This window comes from Clarias gariepinus, chromosome 23 (genome assembly GCF_024256425.1).
Source record: "Clarias gariepinus isolate MV-2021 ecotype Netherlands chromosome 23, CGAR_prim_01v2, whole genome shotgun sequence".
Taxonomy (NCBI): Eukaryota; Metazoa; Chordata; class Actinopteri; order Siluriformes; family Clariidae; genus Clarias; species Clarias gariepinus.
The window spans coordinates 3,872,186-3,887,383 of NC_071122.1; the positions used below are offsets into that span (position 1 = coordinate 3,872,186).

General features: G+C 40.5%; 1 protein-coding gene across 3 annotated transcripts in view; it reads right to left on the reverse strand.

Moving 5' to 3' along the window:
* Positions 1–318: 318 nt before the first annotated feature.
* calcoco1b (calcium binding and coiled-coil domain 1b) overlaps positions 319–15,198 on the reverse strand; it is a 28,677-nt gene continuing 13,797 nt past the window's right edge. For 2 of the 3 annotated variants that reach the window (XM_053484342.1, XM_053484341.1), the window contains exons 7-14: positions 13,991–14,072; positions 13,662–13,916; positions 13,278–13,403; positions 12,428–12,490; positions 12,261–12,354; positions 7,671–7,801; positions 7,507–7,571; positions 319–1,221 (exon numbers count right to left, since the gene is read on the reverse strand). In XM_053484342.1, coding sequence (XP_053340317.1) covers positions 1,194–1,221; positions 7,507–7,571; positions 7,671–7,801; positions 12,261–12,354; positions 12,428–12,490; positions 13,278–13,403; positions 13,662–13,916; positions 13,991–14,072 — 844 coding nt within the window. In that variant the 3' untranslated portion in view covers positions 319–1,193. The remainder of the gene's footprint in view (positions 1,222–7,506; positions 7,572–7,670; positions 7,802–12,260; positions 12,355–12,427; positions 12,491–13,277; positions 13,404–13,661; positions 13,917–13,990; positions 14,073–15,198) is intronic. The other variant, XM_053484343.1, reaches the window with a different exon arrangement.

Sequence of the window (15,198 nt, forward strand, 5' to 3'; positions counted from 1 at the left end):
TATTACAAAAATATATTTTTATGTCATATACACTTTACTGCATGCTACAAACAAATATGAAAGTTCAGTAGCACGGCAGTTTGCCGAGCTTTTGATAACGCATTGTTTGTTTTGCTTACGGCCATACTGTATGTGCACATGGTACATGTAAATGAACAGATACGTATGATGACGTATAACAGTGTTGTAGTGGTGTCCCATTTCTTACGGGAAATATTTGAACCCTTCCCCTTTCCACTTCGTTTCAAGGGACAAGGGGAAGGGGCGAGGGGTAGGGGAAGGGGTAGAAAATAGAACTGGGATTGGGCTTTAATTCAATTCAATTCAATTCAATTTTATTTATATAGTGCTTTTAACAATGGTCATTGTCTCAATTAAAAAAATTACATGCATACATTCATAATTGTATCAGTTTGTCAGATGAATGTCATGGTCAGGGGTGCACATACTTTTGGCTATGTACTGTATATAGATAGGTACAGTATGATAGATATGAGCAACACAAAAAAGGAAGGAAAAAAACTTAAGCAAAGATATGGAGAAATGAAAAAGAAAAACAGACAGAAAATCTGATGAATAAAAAAATCACACCATCATTACTGTAGAAATGACACCATAACCCTTAAATAGATAAATAAACCATTTTATTGGCACACGCAAAAAAAAGGCAGTAAGTATTAGTAGTATAAACCTAAGGCTTCTGCATGATAACCATATGATTCTAGTTCATACAGCAAACATGCAATATCTGATGATTCCTCTGAATATTATCCTCCAATCAAAATGTGACCATCTTTGTTCAGTTTTTAATTGTTGGCATAAGTCATTTAATCCATTGACTTCTAAATCAATCAAAATCACCTGATCGTTACACCCCCACTAATTATATGCTGACTCTATGCTAATGAGCTAGTTAGAAGATTATTCTGCACTACAGTAGTCTCATTACTGATTACATTTTAATGTGCAGTGAAATCTGGGTTTGCCTAGATTTATAATGTCAGAATAAATGTAGGAACCTTTCATTTTTAACAAGTAAAAAGCTCTCTTTTGTGACAAAACACACACATTCCGAAAATAAATAACACACACATAAAAAAATAGCACATTCCTCTACTTCTCTAATAAACACATGATGTGTTGTTGCAGATATTAAGTAGCAGCCTCAGGTTCTCTGGTTTTATTGTCACAATTCACCACAAGGGGGCATCTGCAAATTCACTGCAGGAAAAACATACAAACCAGAAATAGGACAGTCAAGCTTTCATATCAGTCACATTTACAATAAAAGAAAATTACCATTTTATGATGGAAGTAACATCACTAATTATTTAAGAGACTTGTCACACAATAATATTTTGTCTGAGTATCTTTAGCTTTGATGATAGTGTGCAATCTGGTGTCCAGTTCATGTGTTAAAATGATTTCTCATGCTCCCAGAACCAGTCCTGGAGTATGGCCATCAGGGAAGAAACATTCCCTAGGCACGATATCCTGGTCTGACTTCTTTTAATTGCCAGATAATATTGGTGAGCCTGGACCAACTGTTATCATAACATTTAAGTGGTCTACCGTCATGCTCATTCAGGATATTTTCTAACTATATTGTTGACAGTTCAGGTTTTACAGTTTTTGCCAATCACTTACACACTAAAAGCGAATGCTTAGACCAAAGGCTCAATGCTTAAACTTCTTGTAGCACAGCGTTAAACACAGTGTAACCATAGCTTAAACACATTTTCAAGTTTGCACTTTGTTCACAAATTTGTTAGAAACTTATTGCGAAACACTCTCTAAACGTACTACACACGTTTTCTTATATTAGACACTTTGTCCAATACCAAAATCACCTATTATCATTGGAAAAACACTGCTGCACACAAAGCAATGCTCACCTGGCAATTGTGGTCACTCACATACACACCTGAAAGCACTTGCACAGAAAACCAATCCAGTCTGAGCCTTAGGACTACAAATAGGCCCCAGGTAAGACATTTTGAGAACTATGCAAACATGGAGGTCAGAGTGAGAGGAGTACAAAGAGAGAGGGGAGTCGGACGTGGAAGAGGACGAGGACCAGAGCAGAGACGTGTATCAGATGACATCAGGGCTACTCTGGTCGACCATGTGATAAATTGTGCCCTTTCATAAGGAAGGCTGGGCAAAGAGTCCAACCTAACCTCAGTCGGTACACAGTAGCATCGATAATAAGGACATTCCGACTGAAGAACAGGTATATCTTCAAGTTTATACTCTAATTACTGTATGTGTCGCATGATTCTGTATCATACAGCATTAGAGCATATAACTGTACCAAACAAAATGGGTAGTGCTGTGTAGTATATATAAAGGAATACCATTATGATGTTACAGTACTGTGTACAGTTTGAAGTTACAGTATGTAAAAAAGAACATGAACAATGACATCTTGTGTTGGCATTTTCGACAGAATGTGTCAGTGTCAGAATCAAGGATGTGCGTCATGATTATGTGCAGGTATGTGTCACTTTACTTTACATACATGTACTAGATATTGTGATGTGGGAATGAGGGGTTTATGCTGCCTGTAACTTGTAGTTTTTACTGTACCTATACTGACCCAACCCAGCCAGTACATGTGTGTAAAAATATAGACATTGTAGTTACTGTCTGTGTTTTCAGTAACACTATAAAATTGTCACACACACCTAGGGCTAACCGCTAAGTGCTAAGTCTCCTGATCATCCCGGTTAGTTTGTGACAGAATGACTGAGTCTTCCGCGGTAAACCCAGCCGATTATGCGCACCTTTGCAATGTGGTTGATCGGCACGCCGAGCTAATCAACCAGCTAAACGGAGAGCTCGCTACTTTTCGCCAGAACGTCCAAGACGTCGCAGCCTTGCGCAGCCAGGTGGCGGAGCTTCGGCCAGATAAATGGGATGGTACGGACGGGAGATGCAGTGTTTTTCTAACTGCTCTCGACCTGGTGTTTGAGTTCAATGCCATCAAATACTCCACCGATCGATTGCGCATTGCTCTCCTTGTCTCGTTGCTGTCGGGGCAGGCAGCTAAGTGGGCCACAGCAGTTCTTCGTGCTGACTCTGATACCGCCCATTCCTACTACGAATTCACCCGTCAGTTAAAGTTAACGTTTGAACACCCTGCGGGCGAGGAGGAGACCGACACCAAGCTGTACCACCCGCGGCAGGGAAGTTTGTCCGTGAGCCGCTACACAGCTGATTTCCGTACTCTCACCGTACAGACCACCTGGGGAGACGCCGCCATCTACTACGAGGGGTTGGCTTCTAGAATAAAAGACGAGCTAGCCGAGAGCTAAGTGCGAGAGCTTCCTGCCACCCTGGAGGGTTTAATTCAGCTTGCCCTCCGGATTGACCAACACCTCCTATCTCGCCCGAAGCCAGCCCCGAGAACCCTGCCGCCAGCACCCACTTTCGCGTTTACCACTCCACGAACGCCAACCACCGTCACTTCCACCACTCATAGACCTGTCGGTTCTCCACCTCCTGCCGTGGTCGACACCGGAGCCGGGGAACCCATGTAATTAGGACGCGCCTCCTTGACCGCTGCAGAATGGGAACGGCGGTTCAGGGAGGGACTCTGTGCCTATTGCGGGTCAGCAGCCCACCACAGAGCCATCTGCCCTCTCTGGCCGGGAAACGCCCAGACCTGGTGAGCAAGGGGAAGAGCTCACCGGGTCGCCACCACGACCAACGTCTCCCGTCTCACGGTCCAAGTAAGCCTCCAGTTTGGCCACAAACAAGTCTGGAGTACTGCGTTCATCGATTCCGGTGCCGCAGGTAACTTCATTGACTCTTCTTACGCCAAAGAACTGGGGGTAAAGACTGAGGCGTTATCCCAGCCCGTTTGCATCACTTCCATAGATGGCCGGCCCCTATCATCTAGCCCTATCACCACCCAAACAGAACCCATTACCCTGATCATCCAGCAACATCATGAACAGATTCAATTTCATCTGACCTCCGTTTCATCACCACCCATCATCCTTGGACATCAGCGGCTGTTACAACATGACCCTCTCATATCCTGGACCCAAAACCGGATTCTACAATGGGGACCGGCCTGAAGCGAACTTTGCCTACCGGCATCGGATGGGACGTGCTCTAGGGGGTCCGAGGCCCCCGACGTCGACACCAACGCCATCCCATCCATCCGTATCGAGACCTGGCTGAGGTGTTCTGCAAGAAGCGCGTCACCCACCTTTCGCCTCATCGCCCCTACGACCTGCCGATCGACCTTTAGCCAGGTTCCACTCCCCCCCCCCGCAGCCATCTATACTCTCTTACACCCACCGAGACACGAGCGATGGAGGAGTACGTGTCGAACGCCCTTCGCCAAGGTACCATTAGGCCCTCCTCCTCGCCCGCCGCCACAGGGTTCTTCTTTGTAAAGAAAAAGGGGGGTGAACTTCACCCATGTGTCGATTATCGTGGGCTAAACAACATTACCATCAAAAACCGACACCCTCTGCCTCTTACCAACTCTGCCCTGGACGCCCTCTCTGGTGTCACCATTTTTACGAAGTTGGACCTTCGGAGCGCCTACAACTTGGTGCGTATCAGAGAGGGCGATGAATGGAAGACGGCCTTCGTCACTCCCATAGACATTATGAAAGTCTTGTCATCCCCTTCGGACTCTGCAATGCCCCCGCCGCCTTTCAAAGTTTCATAAACTTTTTTTTGGGCATTTGCCTACCGACGACATCCTAATTTACTCACGAACAGTTGAAGAACATACGCGTCAGGGCGGTCCTTAAGAGATTGCTCGCCCATCAACTGTATTGTAAGTTGGAGAAATGCGCTTTTCACGAGCGCTCCACCACGTCTCTGGGCTTTGTCATCTCGCCCCAGGGTGTGGCCATGGACCCGCAGAAACTAGAAGCTGTGCGTCATTGGCCCCTACCCAAGACCCTTAAGCAGCTTTAACGGTTCCTCGGGTTTGCGAATTTTCTATCGTCGCTTCATCAGGGACTACAGTACAGTTGCAGCACCCCTAACTGCCCTGACACACACATCATCTCATCACTTCCACCTCAACTCCACCGCCATCTCCGCCTTCCACGAATTATGTCAACGTTTCACCACCGCTCCAATTCTTCTCCATCCAGACATCAACAAACAACTCGTTGTGGAGGTGGACGCTTCAGATGTGGGCGCCGGAGCTGTTCTCTCCCAGCGAGGTCCAGATCAGAAGCTACACCCTTGTAGCTTCTTCTCCAAAAACTTGATCCCACTTAACAGCGATACGGGGTAGGGGGCCGCGACCTGTTGTCCATAAAGTGGGCATTGGAGGAATGGCGACACTGGCTCCAGGGCGCCAGCGAGCCTTTCATTGTCTGGACCGACCACCAGAATCAAAGAAATTATCACTCAGATTCATCGGTCCATACCGCATCAGACTCCGCATCAACCCTGTCACCTACCGGCTCAAGCTGCCTGCGGCGCTCCAAATCCATCCGGTTTTCCACACGTCTCAGCTGAAACCCTTCACAACTTCTCCTATAGTTCCACCATTCTCCCCCTGCTCCTCCTCCCCGAATCATTGACGGTGGTCCTGCTTACACCGTCCGTCGGATCCTCGATTTATGCCCTAGGGGCCGAGACACCCAATACCTGATGGACTGGGAAGGCTACGGTCCCGAGGAGCGATCTTGGATTTCGGCCCGGTTTATTCTCGACCCAGAACTTATCAGGGACTACCGTCGCCGTATCCTCCACCCCAGGACCGCCGTGAGTCGGTCCTGGACAGGGGGGTACTGTCACACACACCCGCTTTGCGACCGGCATTAGGACCCGGAGGTAGTACAGTCGCAAAACAGGAAGCATAAAAGGAGACAAGATGGCACTTCACATCACTCAGTCATTGAGTTCGCCCCATGTCGGTTCAGATCGTCTGTCTGCCATTTTGTGAGTACTCACTTTCTTGGGTCTACTTTCTGATTCGAGTGTGTGTTTATAGGACGCGGGTTAAATTTGTGTTTTTCCCTTGCTCCCCTTTCGTGAGAGCGCTTAGACTAAATTGCATGGTTATCCTGCCTACTCACTTGCTTCCGCGTTTGGGTTTACCATCCACGCTACAAAGGGCTAACCGCTAAGTGCTAAGTCTTCTGATCATCCCGGTTAGTTTGTGACATAAATATTTACAGACAGTTCTGGCAGGCTTCAATCAAATGGCACAAATGGCTGTTGTAAATGTCCCTGGCCAGCGTGGGGGAAATATCACCTTGTGTGCTGCAATTAGTGTCCAAGGCGTCCTGCATCACCATGCCACACTGGGTTCTTACAATACTGAACAGATAATTGCATTTCTAGATGCACTACATGCAGTTGTGCAGGACAGATCAGAACAGTCCAAGTTTGTTGGGATAATGTCAGTTTCCACCGGGCAGCTTTGGTCCAAGATTGGTTCAATAACCATAACCAGTTCACACTTTAATATTTGCAGCCCCTTTCTAAATGCAACTGAGGAATTCTTTTCAGCATGGCGGTGGAAAGTATATGATTGGCAACTATACGTCCGCATGACTCTTCTGCAAGCAATGAAAGAGGCATGCGGAGACATTGAGGTGGGATCGATTCAAGGGTGGATTCGGCACACAAGGCGATATTTTCATCGCCTGTGATGCTGATGAGGTCTTGTGGCCAGACCCAAATAGAAGATAGGATCCATAACCCCCCACCCCCACCACACGTCATTGTTTTGTTTTGGGTACCTTTTGCTGCTAAATTTCTGTACGAATGTCTCTTTATGGTAAAAAATTATTGTTTAATTACTGCAGAAATTTCTTTTGGCTTTTACAGAAGAGCAAAATACAATAAAAAAATAGAAACACAAAGACTGGAGTGTTTTATATAAAGCCCATCAGTGGGTTGCTGGTGATATGAAAGTGTAATTTAAATGGCACTTGTGTGTATGGTTTTGTATTTCATTTTTAGAAAGGAGTGTTAAGTTTTGATTGCAGTGTTTCATTTTGACAAATTGTTAGTTCTCCAAGTGTCCATGTCTGATTGGCTTGTGTGTAGGGTTTTGACATGGTGGGCCAAATTCTGCAACAAGTGTGAAAGCAATAGGCAAAAACTGTAATAACATTTAACAATTCTTAACCCTATTACAGTCACTTTAATGATTTATTTGTTTGACACCCTTCTAAAATGTGAAATGTGACCAGTTTTTGTGTAGTCTGTTTATTAAACATAACTCTGATATGTATGTATATACTGTAACTGCAACATAAATCAGCCTAAATAACTGCATGACATGTAAATATGCTTATATTAAAATGTTTATTATTAGATCATGGTTTAAAATTGAATTTCGGACAGGTACACTATACTGTATGCGCAAAATTAAGTAGCTTAATTTTATACATTTTTAAATAAATAAAATAATGGTTAAAATGAAAACCATTCTTTCAGTATACCAACTTTCATTCGAAATATAAAATCTGCTATAAATCTATAACAAAAAGAAAAGAAAAGGATTTTTACCTCATTACATTTTCTCTGATCTCAGCTCGAGTCTGTGATTCACTCTCCAAATCCTTTCCAAAACTCTTTGAAAAAACAAAGAAATTTTAAATAAATCTTGGTTGCATGTTAATAATTATAATTCATTTTGTAAGCGCTGCTTTCAAAAAAAAATTCTGGATTACCGTGTCTCTTTCGTCTGTTCCCTGCTCTGGTGTATTGTCCTCCTCAGACGCCTCCATCTGAAGAAGACTTATTGTTTCAACTTCGTTACAGTCAGAGGTCTGCAGAGCTGACAAGGCGCTGTTACTGTTTACTAAACAAGCAAGTAATGAAGAAAGAAAGAAAGAAAGAAAGAAAGAAAGAAAAAGAAAAAGTCAAAGTGAAAAACACTGGTGTTTGGTCTTTATGCCTGGATAGAGAACACCTGATAATAAAGTCTGTCTAATAACATTGTCAATTCCTTACTAAATAGGATAAACTGAAAATTTCGTTTGAAATGTTGCAGGATGCGCTATGTAAATATCAGAGAGCTGTGAAATCTGCTAAAACAAAATTTTATTTCCCCAACGTAGTAGCCTGTAATAAATAGCGGCCACAAGTTCTTTTTAATGTTTTTAATTCTCTTGTTAATTCATGTGAGTCAGATTGTATTGCCCCATCTGTAACGCTGTGTGAAAACTTTCTGAAATTTTTTGTGGATAAGATTGCTGGTTTTAGTTTTCCACCCATCATGGTTATTACTGATCCTCCTATTTTGTCTTTTTGTCAAGCTGTCTTCCAGCAGTTTGAACCTGTCACTTTTTTTCTTATCTTTCTGACATAGTGAAACAACTACGTCCTACAAATTGCCCCTGTTAGTATTCCTGCAAGCTTACTTAAGGATGTTTTTGATACTGTTGGGCCAAGCGTTGTATCTTTGTTTAACACATCTCTCAATTCAGGATGTGTTCCAGCTGTTTTTAAGCATGCCACTGTGCAACCACTTTTAAAAAAGAAAAATTTAGATTTCTCAATTTTGTCAAATTTTAGACCTATATCTAAACTCCCCTTTTCATCGAAAATTTTGGAGAGAGTTGTTTTTAATCAACTTCAATCATTTTTAGATGTACATTGTATTTTTGAAGTATTTTAGTCTGGTTTTAAGCCTCAACATAGCACAGAAACTGCTCTTCTAAAAGTCACTAATGATCTTCTTTGAGCTGTTGACTCTGGTAATTCTGCTGTTTTGGTCCTTTTGGATTCGACTGCGGCCTTTGATACGGTATTAAGGCCATAGCCCTTAAATGGTTTCAGTCATATTTAACAGGCAGAAGTTTTTCTGTTCATTTACGTGAATTCTATTCATCTACTGCCCCTCTTTCTTGTGGCGTTCCCCAAGGGTCCATTTTGGGCACTATTTTGTTTTCTTTGTATATGCTCCCTTTGGGGGATATTTTTTAAAAAGCACAACATCTCCTTTCATTTTTATGCAGATTATGTAAAAATTTATTTGCTTGTCAAAACAAATGACAAAGCTTTATTTTTGTCACTACATAATTGCCTGAGAGATTTAAAAATATGGTTGGATCAGAACTTTCTTTGTCTTAACGAGATAAGACTGAGATTGTTATGTTTGGTCGTCCTGGTGATCTGGGTGCTTGTGTAGATGCACTTGATGATTTAGTAATGTATATTCGTCCATTTACCATGGAATCCCGGTGTGATTTTTGATGGTGCCTTTAAATTTCATAAACAAATTAGTCCTGTTAAAAAAGACAGTTTTTTTTTAACTGAGACTGTTGACAAAACAGTCAAGGCCTACCTTCCATGTAAGGAGTTTGAAAGTGTAATTCATGCTTTTATAACGTCAAGACTGGACTATTGTAACTCTTTATATGTTGGCTTGGATCAGTCATCTCTTCAGCGTTTGCAGTTGGTTCAGAATGCAGCAGGTCGGCTCTTAACTGGGACTAGAAAGCGTGAGCACATTACCCCGGTCTTAGCTTCACTACACTGGCTTCCTGTCCGTTTCAGGATTGAGTTTAAGATTTTATTGTTTGTTTTTAAGATTTTAAATGAGTTGCCGCCTGTATATTTATCAGAGCTTTTACATATCGGCACTACTGTTAGAGCACTGAGGTCGTCTAATCAGTTGCTCCTGGATGTTCCGAGAGACAGATTAAAATATAAAGGTGAGCGAGCTTTTTCAGTGGTGGGACTGAAGTTGTGGAACGATTTACCCGCTCACATAAAGTCTGCTCAGAGTGTTGAAAGTTTTAAGTCATTACTTAAGACACACTTATATTTTTTGGCTTTTTATTGAGTTGAGTTTTTGAGACATTTTGACAACTTTTAATGTATTGATTGATAGTGTGTGATTATGTTTTTTGGCATTGTGAAGCACTTTGGTCAACTATGGTTGTTCTTTAAATGTGCTATATAAATAAACTAAACTAAACTAAATATTTTATCTATTTAAAAAGTGTACTAAGATCTTTTCTTTAAAATAACCTTCTTTTCTTTTCTTTTTTTCTTACTTAATTCCTTTTTTTATTTGATATTCATGCTTTTTTGTTTTTCCCCTTTTCACTTTAAGTTTCCTTTATTTAACATTTCTTTCTTTTTTATTTCCTTTTTTTGTTTTTTGATTTCTTTACTTAACCTTTCTTAATTTCTTTACTTTACTACTTTATTGTTTTCCTACAATTTTAATCCTTGATTCATGCTACTCTATTAAACATAATGTTTTATAACCAGTGTTGGGTGTAACGTGTTACAAAGTAACTTGGACTACTTTTTTGATGTAACGAGTAATCTAACGCGTTAGGTCCGCCATTTAAGTATACAGTTATTTAGTTATTTTTTTCAAAAATTTAATCTGTTACTCAGACAATTGATGTTATCAGTGAGCCAGACAGCAGTCATTCCCAATCTGTTAGTGTGTGTGTGTGTGTGTGTGTGTGTGTGTGTGTGTGTGTGAAAGCCGTCCTACAAGCCCGGTCCCCAATAACCCGCACCCCTCTGTTATTCCTGCTGTTATACCCCTATCTCACCTATGCAGTTTAACTATGCGAGGGCCGATGCATGCGGGAGGATGGGTATCTAATCACAGCGACAAAACTCGCGGTGAATCATGATAAACCGTACTTATGGCCACCGTGCGAAACCCCGTAAATAAGATAGGGGTATTGGTAGTTAACAGATTATGGGCCATACTTCACTGAGTGATAAAGGTAGAATAATTATAATGGACTTGACTAAAACAACATGCATGAGAAATCACAAAGGAGTTTTTAATTTTCTGCAATGGAAAAGTACTCTAACTAGTTACTTTTCAGAAAGTAAGGCTGTAATGTAACTGATTACATTTTAATGACAGTAATTTTGTAATGTAATTAGTTACTTTAAAAAGTAACATCCCCCAACACTGTTTATAATGTGGCAATGTGAGGAATTTGTAAAGAACATCATTGACATTTTATTGGTTAAAAGGATAAATTGTAAAGAAGTTGAAATTAAAAAATAATTTAAAATATAGTTGCACTATATCAAACATAATTTAAGTTTACACTTCCAAAAAGCTCCAGATGCTGAAAAAAAAAAGCATCACATGTAATGTGTAACTGACGTGAGGTTACTCAATATCGCCACCTCGGGTGCACCACACAATCTGTGTGTTTTTGAGCATGTTAAGATCTCCCAAAAGCCATCGCCGTCCGGGTAGAGCAAACAGCTTGCGCACTGTTTACTTGGGTTATCTTTGTATAATGTTAAAAATTGTTTGATCTTAATCTTTAAGCCCCAGATGTGTGTGTGACATGTGAGTGTGACATATGAGTGTTAGTGTGAGTCTGTGTGTTTACATGTATGATGTGTGTGTGATGTGTGTGTGTGTGTGTGTATGTGTGTGTGTGTATGCCTATGTGAATGTTGTGTATGTGTATGTGTGTGATCTATGAGTGTGTTTGTGTGTGCATGTGTGTGTGTATGTGTGTAAGAGAGAGATGTGAGTGTGTGAGTGTAAACATTTGTGATGTGTGAATGTGTAGAATAGGAGAATTTTATGCTAAGACATCCAAAAAGCAGAGGAAGCTGGAAAAAAAAAACATCACACTGTGATGTTACTCAATGTGATGTCAATGAACGTGATGTCACTGAAAACTTTTCAGCGTACGTTTAAGGCATTGTCACAGCTGACCAGTTTAAGAAATCAACCAGTTTTGCTTTCTTAATGTAGTGAGATCTCATAGGCCCGGTTTGTTGGCGGTAACATAAATCACCTAGGAGAAGTATATTAAAATCCATTGGGTGCGTTTTGCGAATGACCCAAAATAATTGACTTGCAATGCAAAAGTTATTCAGCTCAATGAGCACTAAATGTATACCAGGGTTTGCGTGCATACATGCAAGTGTGTATGAGCTACGCAGCAAAATCTCGTGTAAGGGGCCCCTGAGGGCCCCGGGTGTGGCAGACTCTCAGGCATCCGAATGGCAACAGATTCCAACCTGTATGCCAATTTTCAAGAGTTTTTGAGCATGTTAAGACCCCTAAAAAGCCCATAGTGCTTGGGTCTCAATTACTTATGATTTATCTCACTTTTTATCCTATTGCGTTTTTTTTTATATATATAATTATATACATTTTTATATGTTGTGACATATGTTGAGGTTCTGCTTGTAAATATATTAAACACCTTCTGATTTATTTTTTTCTCAATAGTAAAAATCTTTTTACTAATATAGGAAAGTTACATTTATTTCTTCTGTGGTATAAATTGAGATTTTGCACTGACCCACAATCTTGCTGCTAGAATCAGATTTATTCCAGGCAGTATCCTGTTCGCTCTCCATGTGCAGCCGAAAAACACGGATATGATCCAGGAGCTCCTGTCCGTGAATAAACACACCATCAGACTGAATGTGCGCTCAGTAAAAACATGAAACCATTAGCAATCAATACCTGTTTCTCCAGGTGCTGCTGTTCTCGTTCCTTCTGCAGGGCTCTGAGACTCGCACGAAGCTCCTGAGCAAAACACAACACACAGCAACATCAAGGCCAAGGATATTTTCTTTATGAAAATCTGTCAATATTTTTAATACGTTTTAAAGAAATATTACATGTAATGAGTCAGTCTGAATTCAGCAGAGCAATCAATGGCTTGGATGCACACACACACACACACACACACACACGCTTATTATCTCCACACATTTTCAAATACTTCTCTTCGCTCCCTTTTCTCTTTATTCCTTATTGTGACAATTTTTCTATCATCAAACTTTTTTTTTTTTTTTTAGTTTTCTAACTTTCTCTTTATTTTCTAAATCTTTTTTCTTCATATTCTTTCTCCCAACTTATGCCCTTCTTATGTCTTTCTTTTTTCTGCTTTCTTGATTTCTCACTTTTGTTATTTTTTTTTCTTTCTAGTTTCTTTCTTTTTGATTTCATCCATTTTTCCTCCCTTTAATTCTGTTTTTCATCTTTCTTTGTTTCTTTTATCTTATTCTTTTACTTTATCCCAATGTTCCTTCCTTTTGCTTTCTCCTCCATACATGAGTTCTTTTTTTTTCTGTCTTCTCTTTATTAATAGCTGCTGCAGGAAGGACATGGTCCTCCTAGAGAGCTACGTTCCTGAGGTCAACAGTAGCAGATCTCTATTACACAAAAGTGAAGATCATGCGCATTCCAAAACCTGAAACATGACCCAGCTGTGTGTTGAATACAGGGATGAATGTTTATAGTCTCTCTCTCTCTCTCTCTCTCTCTCACACAAACACACTCTTTCTCTCATACACATAGATTTGTTTACTCGGTTGCATGCTTTCTCATTTCCAAGCTCCAGCTCCAGCTTCTCTCGCTCTGTACGTTCTTCCTGGAGCCATTCTTCCTTCTTTTGGAGCTCATGACTTAATTTTTGGACTCGTTCCTTATCAAGCTGTTATGTTAAAAGAACAGAAATGTATAATAATTCTAAATATAATGGTACAGAAGAAATCATTTTCTAATTTAACAGTCAAAGCTAAAATTAGGTGCAACAATGTCAATCATATTTAGTAAATAATATTTTATTAAACACCTTAAAATACAGCAAACAGAAAAAAATAATAATAAAAAAAACTTTAAATGATTACATAAAAACAGTGACAAAAAATGACAGTAACTTTTCTTCTGAAATACTGTCTCATTTTCTTACGTCAGCATTTTTCCTCAGGTTCTCTCGTTCTTTTGCCCATGCTGCCTGTCCTTCTCGGAAATTGAAGTTGACCTGTGAAAGCTGCAGCATGGTTTGAGCAGCCTGCAATCGGATCTGGTGAAGCTCTGCCTGGTTCTGGCTCTGCAGGGCTCCAAGTTCACTTAGGTCCCGCCGTAATGTCTCCGAATTGCGCTCACTGTTCTCCAGATGCTCCTGAAGAACCCGAAGTTCGTCACGACAGTGTTTACCCTCCATCTGATGTGGAAGAAAATTATTTTTTTTAAAGAAAATACAAACAAATGGTTGTTTAAAAAACGCTTCACTGTCACCTGTAAATTCCTCCTCTCGTCTTCCTCATCCTTCCTTTGTGTCTTCAACTTTTTTACTCTCTCTTGCCACCTGCACACAGATCTTATACAGTGTCATGGCTAAACTCTTATCCAAGCACTTTTGGCAAAATCAGTTTCCTCTCTAGATATTAAAACTATGTAAAGATGAATACGCAATTTTACAAGAATGAAAGTGTTTTAATATAAAGTCTGATATAAACATTGTATGTTAAAAGAAATAGAGAAGCTTTTGGAGTTTGGAGCTGGAGTTTGTCGAGTTCTAATTTGTGTTTGGATTCTCTTTATTTGCTTATATCCAGTTATTAATTAATAGTGTGACAGAGTGCCAGGATGTCCATGGTGATACTGACAGGACGGCTCCTTCAATGCACTCCAACAAATGTCCGATGATTCAGAGTGCTAGGGGGTTTAGAGTAGGGTCTACAGGGCAGCACCCAAAATTGTGAAAGGCTGATAACACCGCTTTGCTCTGGAACAAACTCCCTTCTCAGTGCACTGTGGAGGCCAATCTGGTAATCTTCAAAATGCGCATGGCGTTCCCCCTGCCTGTTGAGATCAAACTGGCAAACACAGAACAAATGTTCTGCAAACCCACATGGAAAGAACCTATATGAGGATATATGCGCATATATGAAACCTATATGCAGTATATATGCACATATATCCTCACCTATATGAGGATATATGCACATATATCTTCACCTATATGCAGGATATATGCACATATATCTTCACCTATATGAGGATATATGCGCATATATCTTCTTCTATATGAAGTATATATGCACATATATCCTGACCTATATGAGGATATATGCGCATATATGAAGGCCTATATGCAGTATTTATGCGCATATATCCTCACCTATATGAGGATATATGCACATATATCTTCACCTATATGCAGTATATATGCACATATATCCTCACCTATATGAGGATATATGCGCATATATCTTCACCTATATGCAGTATATATGCACATATATCCTGACCTATATGAGGATATATGCGCATATATGAAGGCCTATATGCAGTATATATGCGCATTTATCCTCACCTATATGGGGATATATGCGCATACATGAAGCCTATATGCAGTATATATACATATATATGATAATATATATGCTGCATATAGGCAAAATTGAGGTGCATATATGTGCATATACAGGCCATATAGGTCT